This window comes from Nansenia antarctica, assembly GCF_963989245.1.
Source record: "Nansenia antarctica genome assembly, chromosome: 17".
Classification (NCBI taxonomy): Eukaryota; Metazoa; Chordata; class Actinopteri; order Argentiniformes; family Microstomatidae; genus Nansenia; species Nansenia antarctica.
The window spans coordinates 5,080,271-5,089,524 of NC_137687.1; the positions used below are offsets into that span (position 1 = coordinate 5,080,271).

At 45.7% G+C, this 9,254-nt stretch overlaps 1 protein-coding gene across 1 annotated transcript in view; it reads left to right on the top strand.

The window, feature by feature from the left end:
* The window catches only part of dipk2ab (divergent protein kinase domain 2Ab), a 32,909-nt gene extending 24,282 nt beyond the window's left edge, over positions 1 to 8,627 (top strand). Inside the window, exons 3-5 of the mRNA XM_080547495.1 lie at positions 1,720 to 2,023; positions 5,996 to 6,332; positions 8,423 to 8,627. Of these exons, the coding sequence (XP_080403621.1) occupies positions 1,720 to 2,023; positions 5,996 to 6,332; positions 8,423 to 8,444 (663 nt within the window). The 3' untranslated portion in view covers positions 8,445 to 8,627. The remainder of the gene's footprint in view (positions 1 to 1,719; positions 2,024 to 5,995; positions 6,333 to 8,422) is intronic.
* The last annotated feature ends 627 nt before the right edge of the window (positions 8,628 to 9,254 follow it).

The window sequence follows — 9,254 nt, forward strand, 5'->3', positions numbered from 1 at the left end:
TTGTACTTCTGTGATCCACAACAACTGCCTCACCTCATTTGAGGTGTGTGTGTCAGGGTCTGTGTTATCACCTTCCATTTGGCAAAAGACATGTGTCCAACAGTTTTTTTGCTATATTTCTTGCATGTAACTGACCTTCTTGTTAGGGATCAATAATTTTTATTTGGTGCCATGTGGTGGAATTACTTTTATGTTTTCATTTAGGCCTATATGTAGCCTTAAGAAGATTTGTACATGTGAGTTTGTTTATTTATTTATAGGTTTATAAAATACATTATTATTGTGAAGACAGTTTTCTGTTGATTTACAAAGTGCAGTCAAATAATTGCGTGTGTGTGTGTGTGTGTGTGTGTGTGTGTGTGTAGGCAAGTCTGCAGGGGTGTGTGTGTGCGCAGGGATGTGCATTACTGCAATGTTTAAGCCTATAGATTGCGAGACCAAGTTGATAATTTGCACCGAAAAATATTCCTACTGGGAAAGATCTAGAATGGCAACGAGTTGAACGTAGTGTTACTATGCTCTTCTGGATGTCTTAACTTCACAGAGAAATTATTTGTTGAATACTCACCATAGCACAGTAACAACAACTCACAAAGCACCGTAACAACTCACAAAGCCAATAACATCTTGTTGCAGTTTCTATTACCCCGCTGCTGCATCATAAGGCATTAGTCCTCTCCGCTAACTCCCTACCACAACGTATCGCCTCATATCACAGCACTACAGCCATAGAGTACACAAGTGTACATCACTAGAAATAGCCGCGGGGCCATTACATGAACCGGCTTTCTCGTTTTTTTATTAAATGCAATTTGTTACAACAACCAAACCCTTCTGCCCTCCCCCTCCCCCTCTTTTTACATTATTTCAACAATGCTGTACTGTTCTTGGAATGCATCACTCTACTGTGCTCTTGGGCTTCTGTGGTTTCTCTGAAAGTTACCCAAATCATGCCCGACAGTCAGTTTTCTCTCGGATGATAATATTAATAATACATTTTATTTATTTATGGGCGCCTTTCAAGGCTCTCGGACACCTTACAAGACATAGTTAAAACCACATGTCAAAACATTATAAAATCAACAAATCAAAAGTGAGATCAAAACAGCCAAGTCAGATATAACAACAAACAAAATACAGCAGATCAAACCAAATAATGCCATTGTGAAAAGGTGTGTTTTAAGACTGGATTTGAAAGTGGAGAGAGTGTCAATATTTCGTACGTTAGGTGGCAGAGAGTTCCAGAGGCGGGGAGCAGAACGGCTAAAGGCTCTAGATCCCATAGTAGTCAGGCGGGCAGAAGGTATGACAAGTCTGTTGGCAGAGGAGGATCTGAGACTACGGGAGGGAGTGTGGGTAAGAAGGAGTTCATAGAGGTATGAAGTTGCTAGGTTACGGAGAGCCTTAAAGGTGAGAAGGAGAATCTTAAAACGGAATACGGAATTTAACGGGGCGACGCCAATGTCGTTGTTGGAGAACCGGAGTGATATGTTGTGTGACATCACAGTACCACAGCCACACTCGCACACTCTTCCAGAGAGGCATTTGGCCGAGGTACAGGTTGTAAATCGTACAATGTCATAGAAATAAAATTGTATTTCCTTTCGCCAGGCTTCTTCCTCTCAATAGTGCATGCTGGCTAGGTTACAGGGCTCCTTTATTAATATTGTCTTCAATTTTTTTCAAACCAATTTGTCCCCCCCCCCCCCTCACGTACAGAGCTTTCCATCTGACGAAGGTTGGCCGTTCGCCAAGTACCTGGGGGCGTGCGGCCGCGTGGTGGCGGTCAACTATGTCGGCGAGGAGCTGTGGAGCTTCTACAACGCCCCCTGGGAGAAGAGGGTGGACCTGGCCAGGCAGCTGATGGACATCGCGGAGCAGCTGACCAACAACGACTTCGAGTTCGCCCTCTACCTGCTGGACGTCAGCTTCGACAACTTCGCGGTCGGCCCGCGCGACGGCAAGGTCATCGTGGTGGACGCCGAGAACGTGCTGGTGGCCGACAAGAGGCTGATCAAACAGAGTGAGTTGTTGGGAGGGAGGGAGGGAGAGAGAGATTTCTCTGTCACCATGACTACCACAAGCGTTTGTGTACGTGCATATGTGTTCTCGTGCCCTTGTTGTCTGTATATTGTTCTGTTCCTGTCATTATCACCACCTGCTCTCTGCTGCATTGTTTTATTAATTTTCTCTACATTCGCCAGACGTATTAGAAAATGTGACTGACAGAAATTCGGTTACATTTACGTTTTTGGCAATATTTATTTCAAAGCATTTGAATACTAAGCATGTGAATCATCAGTCCACCATTCGTAGCAGGAAGAGTAATCCAGCTCAGGCCCGGGGCCATGGATAGAAGGAAAAACCTTCTTCTATCACCTTCTTCTAAAACATCGTTTTTTTTGTTTTTTTGTTTTTTTACACTGGAGAAACAGAGAAACAGTACAAGGGGGGCAATAGAAGTTTTTAGGGACACAGTAGAGGGGAAAGCGGGTGTCTTTAGGAGGCGCAGTGCTAAGGGTTGACTTGCCCACTAGCTTTATATGATGACATTCTTTCAATATTGAAAAAATATTTCAACATTGTTGAAAATCACAACACACACTCACTAGTCAAGCCAAAATATTGCAATGCGATGGATTCGTGGGTGAGTAATCCCCACTGCTACCTAGTTAACTATAACACTACTTTAGTAGTCGGCGCTGTGTTAGTTGACTAGCGAGTGTGTCATTCATTTTCAACAACGCTGAAATGTATTTACATTTTTCAGAAATAAAAGTATGAACATTAAATCGGCTGCCGACTTGTTACCCCTTTTCACCAACCAGCAGCTGTCACATAATGTCTCACACTTTCCCGTGAAGTACCAACGAGGCATGTGATCCAGGCCTGGGCTTGGAGGGATCTCAGGAGCTGTTTTTCAAGCCCGCCCTGTCCCTAGGAATGATGTATCTCACTGGTTCTGCTACATGACTAACATGCGGGTCACCCGTCACAACAACCCACAGATGCTCCCAGATAGCATGCTTAACTTTGCCCCAATTCGTCAATCAGTGCTACATTTACTGATCGCAAAGAGATAAGCTGTTTTCCTCCTTGGTGGAGCCATCTTGTGCGTGCGGAAGTAATATCCCTAGTCGTGTGGCCCCTAACCCTCCTCCCAACACTACCACAGAAGACCCCTATCCCTCCTCCCAACACTACCACACAAGGCCCCTATCCCTCCTCCCAACACTACCACACAAGACCCCTAACCCTCCTCCCAACACTACCACACAAGGCCCCTATCCCTCCTCCCAACACTACCACACAAGACCCCTAACCCTCCTCCCAACACTACCACACAAGGTGTGGAGAGAACAGAGAGTGGTCTTTAGATGAGTCCCCCTGTAGCAGTCCTGTTAAAACCATCAACCTCGTGGGTGGAGGAGTGGTTGGTGCCAGCGCTGTGCCCTGTGACAGATACAGAGGTACAGCGTGTCCATGTATGTGTGGGAGAGAGATCGGGGCTGGTGTATCGTGACAAACACACACTGAGACGAGTGCTGGCTAAAGTACAAGGTCTGTCACCGGGACACAGCAGATGGAAGCGTTCTGCCTGCATGTTCGTGTGCGTGCGCACCTGCGTGTGTGTTTGCTAGGTTCTTTTTTTCCTTTTTCTGTGTGGCCTGTCTACCTCGGTGTAACAAATCAGACAGCGCCTATAGAATATCACCTGAGAGGGGGCGGGCATGGGCGTGCACCTGCAAGTGTGTGTGTGTGTGTGTGTGTGTGTGTGTGTGTGTTTCATAGCCAAAAGCCACACTGATCTGCAGCCTACCCTACCCTCTCTAAGGTGGTCGAATCTGCCTGCAAAGTTGAGGCTGCATCTTTGCACCGGCTTTTGCACAGGCTGCATTTACACCGATTTAGTGCCTTTCTGAGGATCTGAGAATATCAGATTAAATAAACTAATGCTTAGTTACTGCTTACACCTACATGTTACATATCCGATCTGTGCCACATGAGAAAAAAACGTGAGCACATTTTTTTTCGCAATTGTGTCACTTGGACCTGCGGTGTAAACGCAGCCTTTATGAGGCAAAACATGCAGTGCGTGACGACTCCAGTAGCTTCCTCTGGCCATTCTCAGTTTAATCCACGAGAGTCTCTGTGCCAACACACCCAGCAGGAAGAGGATGAGGTGGCTAATGAATATGAGGTCATGGGTAATGTGTTCGATGGCAGCCGAAGCTAGCTAATGTAACCGTTTCTGTAGTTGGCCTCCATTGAACAATAATCAGAGCTGAGATTGAAGGAGAGTTTAAGCTTAGAGTGAATTCTCATCAGTCTCTAAACAGAGGGGCAATTTGACTTGCAAATCAAAAATGCAAAAACAGCCATGGCATTTTTTCTTCCTCTCATTTTGAGGCATTCATATTGAGATGGAACGTTTCTGGCTAGTAGGTTTTGCAAACTAGATTGTTGTTAGGCGATATGGTGAAATATAGTCTTGTCATGGAAACGTACACACACATGCGTGCACACACAAACACACACACAAACACACACTGTGAGGCCTTGGGGTTCGTAACATGTAGGTTCTGGATATCTGGGAGAACGAAACAAACTGAGCTCCCTCATCTGAAGCTCCCCAGAAGCTATTTGAATTGGAAATGATCTGGTTTGCTTTGGAAATGTTCTCTCTCTTTGTTTTTTTCCCCGGGCCTGGGTCAGGAACGGAGTGAGACGGGAGCAGGTAGATGCGCGCTTCTTCTTTTGCCTTTAGACGGCTCAAAGCACTTTTCTGCTGTGCTCATCATTGTCCTTGAGAATGAACCCATCCCATGTATATAACTAGATAACTAGACACACACACACACACACACAAACAATTTCCTTTTCGGTTTCCGTCCGTGTGTTGTGCGAACACGGCCGGCGTCTCCTGATGCCATCTGTCAGTCAGCGTTTGATACGTGACGCGTGGGTCGGCGGTCGGCTCTGAAACATTAATTGCCTTCTCGTCACCTCGTGTGTGTGTATCGAACGCAGACAGATCATTCTTCATCAGACCTCACTGATTAAGCTGGAAGGGCCCGTCCACCGCGGGAGGGCCGCGAGAGGCCCCAGCTGACAGGGCAGCGGTAGCGGTGGATGGTGTGATTGAGTTGTTCTGACTGGGCTAGAGAGGACTGCATTAGAAGTGCTGATACACTGATTATGGGTTTGCATCCTCAGGGGTTTTCCCCTCCCCACTACTATCGATCTGCTTTTTAATGCAACTCCAACTCCAGCTCGCTCATCATTCTTTTCCCCCCCCCCTCTCTCTCACAAGTTCTCTAAACAGAAAAGTCATATAAAATGAAGGAATGTGCCCCAAATTGATTTGTTTATTTCCAATAAAATAAAAAATTGAGAAGTGGGTTGAGATGAAAATGGTAGATGAGGTCCGTGGTTGGAGCTGTATTTTTGCCGTAATTGCCTTTGAGAAAAGGGTTCTCCTTCTGATGTTATTTCAAGTTGCATAAAGATAGATTAAGACTGGTCTAAGCCTTAGACTTGTCTTATATTCTCAGGTTAGACCGGTCTAATTAAGACTGCCTGTTGCATAAATAATAAGACTGACTTATTTTGAGGTTAGAAAGTTAGCCACCCCCCCGGCTAAGCTTGATTTAAGAGCTGTGTTGCTATGGGAACGAGTCAGGGCTAGTAGCTAACTCCAGTGTGGTAAACTATTTCACGGGTTAAAACTGCTAAGCAGTATATTTTTCTCCACATTATATTCCTCCAATATACATACATGTTTTTTTTCTGTCAAGTGTCTTATTTTACCTAGAATGCATTGCATGAATTCACTTCAGTCTGTTGGGTACATTGAATAGAAACTGTCTTTAGATTGCCCCCTCAACAATGAGGATCCTTGACTTCACTAGATAGAGAACGATGGCTCTCATGTTGCATTCCTCCTAGTCCTACTTCCACCTACTCACCTCCCTCCCTCCCTCTCTCCCCACAGACAAACCGGAGAACTACGACGTGTGGTACGAGAGCCGCTTCGAGGACTGCGACAAGGAGGCCTGCCTCTCCTTCTCCAAGGAGTCCCTGTGCAACCGCGTCACCGTGGACCACAACTACTACGCCGTGTGCCAGAACCTCCTGTCGCGCTACGCCACGTGGCGGGGGACCACCGGCGGCCTCCTCCACGACCCCCCCGCCCACATCGCCAAAGACGGCCAGCTGGAAGCCCTGTTGGACGAGTGCACCAACCCCAAAAAGCATTACGGCCGCTTCCAGGCGGCCAAGGAACTGCGCGAGTACCTCACCCAGCTAGCCGCCGCCTCCACCACGGCTAGGTAATGAACAGAGCTAAGCGTTAGCGTTTAGCCTACAGCTACAGGTTGGGTTTGAGAATAGGAACCCAGACCTTCAACTGGACCATGAACTTTGAACTCTGCCTCACCGTCCTACTACAAGTCCACAAAAATCTCCTTCCTCCTGTCGTCGTTGTGGCAGCAGCAGTGTGAGAAATCCCTTTGCCAGGACTTGTTGAAACTGAACTCTAAAGGCGGTCGGTCACCTTTGGTTTACATGGTTCCTGACGTTGTTTTGTAGCCGTCGTGAAGAAGGCGGTCGGCCAGGTGATTCTAGTAGGACCAGGATTAGAGGTTGTCAGAGTACATTTACAACCCCAGGATGGGGCTACCATCCAGGGGAGGGAGGACTGAGTACACATCAGGGCTCCTCCGGAGCTCTAACACGCAGCTAGGCTAACGTAGCTCGCTCTAGGCATCCATACACCACCGTCACACGGCTCTGGCCCATCGTTTTGTCTGCTCCCTCTGTTGTCATCCGTTAGGCAGACCTTGTAAGCTCTGTCAGGACTCTGTTTTCCCCCCTAACATCGAATCACCTTCCCCCCCCCCGCCCCCTTAGCATTTATTGTGCTTATTGTTTGGGGTTGATTTTCAGAAGGCGCGTTTACATTCTGCTGTTTCCGTAGCCTCTCTATTGGCGGGGGCTGCTGCAGTCGAGGTAGCTGAAATCTCCTGCCAGCCAGCCCAGGCAAACTTGAAAGGTCTGGTCACAGCAGGTTGAGGAGGGGAAGACGGGAAGGGAGAGAAAGAATAAAACCCTTGACGGCTATAAAAGTCTGCTCTTATCAATCACTTGCCGTTTCCAGTTCCCCCCCCCTCAAGTCTGGCAATCAGCATCTTTCTATAGGTGGGTGAGAGAGTTGAGATGGACGTGTGGTGTGTACATAGGAATCGAAAAAAAGGGATAATAGGACACGGCGGTCCATTTGATGCAGATACTGTGCATATACCAAAGAGGCTATATGTAACACTACCCCCCCCCACCCCCCCCTCCCTCCCCAGCCCCTCCAGTACCGAGGAGCCATGCTTTTTTCCCTCCAATGATACTCCCACTAGAACTGCCCAAAGGAACCTTTAGTGTAAACACAATCTGCATAGGAACTTTTAACTGCTGATGGTTTGTACTGTATGAAATGAATCAAGATAAGCCCAAGGGTTGGCCAAGATGAATTCACTCCCAGATTACATTTCTCTCTCTGTTTCCCTCTTCGCCCTTTACTTCCATCGATCATCGATTGATGATTGATACTAAAGTGTTAATGACTATCGTTTGACGTCACATTTGTTTTTTGACCTATTGAGTACAAAAAAAATAAAAGATATCTGTGGCTGTGATGGAAAGTAAGTCATTTTGGAGAATTGAGACAGATTCAGTGTAAATGATGCAATGCCATTGCGGTGGACTCTAATTGGCTGTAATTGATAAATGACTCATTGTCTAGCTTTCCCATAGGTGTGCCACTGCAGTTACACTAAACTACTGTTTGAAAAATAATAGAATGCGTATCCTGAATTGACAGGATACACAGAACTGACTATCTCTGTAACCCAAATTCATTTCCTCCCATTTTAATTTCACAGCTCTTAATGTTCTATTAAATATTAAAACAACATGTCCTCAACACTCAGCATCACGTTGAGCCACGCTTTAAATATGCTGTATTTTTTTGGGGATCTCCAACCAATTAGGCACATTTGGGTTGATTTTACACTTGGTGGACCAATATATTAAAACATAAAGCCAATTATTTCGGTAATGGTTTGTGATGGGTCTTACGTCTCTGGGTTTCATCTGCCTTGGCGCATTGAAACAAAAGCTAAACATCCAATGGAGTGCTGTGCACCACGCTGTCTTTACACACAGTCATCATTTCCAGTCAATAGTACCCTCCCCCCCTCAATAAACATGTATGGGAAAGCTAGCAAATAGAGAAGTTTATTTTTGTCCTTTTGCAGTTCCCGGGGAGTTGAAAGAACACTGTTGGTTTGGGTTTGGAAAAGCAATAAAGAGTAGTTTGGCTATTTGGCTATTATTTTGTTTCTAATCCCCCTCTCTTCTGTCGTATCAGGTATCCCTGTTCCCTAGCCTGAAGGACTCCCCGTGGGTTCAGTAGTTGGAGGGATTTGTATGTGCGTAAATAACTGTCCGCTTTTGTACTGTAATTTTTCATTTGAGTATTATATCAGCATTGTCTGATTTTACTGTGCCTTTCATTCAAAAGTTGTATTTACAACTTTTTAGTGGGTTTAAATATTAAAATATATGAATATATATATATACTTATCTGGTGTGTGTTGACTTTTTTTAGTTTGCTTCTGACTCTATTTTTTTTTTTTAATTAGACCTCACCACACTACATCAAATGTTCGGAATCCGACTTCATGTTTTGCCTTATATTGCATTTCAAAGCTCAATCAATTCGAAATCTATTCACCCCTGTCACTCACTTGGATGGTCCATTGCCTTCATCTTTCCTTTATGATTTGTTTTATGTTTGCTCTTCTCGTATCTCCCCTTTTCATGTCCATTATTACATTCTATTTGAAGCCAATATTATTGGCTTTTTCTTCCTTTAAGTTTGGACTTTAATTTCGACTTAATTCCGGTGTATGTATGTGTGTGGGGGCGTTGGCGTGCGTGTGGGCGTGTGTGTGTGCGTGGGCGTGCGTGGGCATGCATGGTTGGTTTGGGGCGAGTTCTTGCTCTCTGCTAACTGGGTACCTCCGTCTGAGCCAACCCACGCAACTGACATGAAAGCCCGGGGTGGGACTAAGTACTGCTCCAGCCAGCAGCAAAATTAGAAGCTGCATGACTGTGTGTGTGTGTGTTTATCTATCCCTCTCTTTCTCTCTAGCCTGTTCTTCGTTCTGTACCTCCTTCCCTCTTTAAAACTCTCTGTA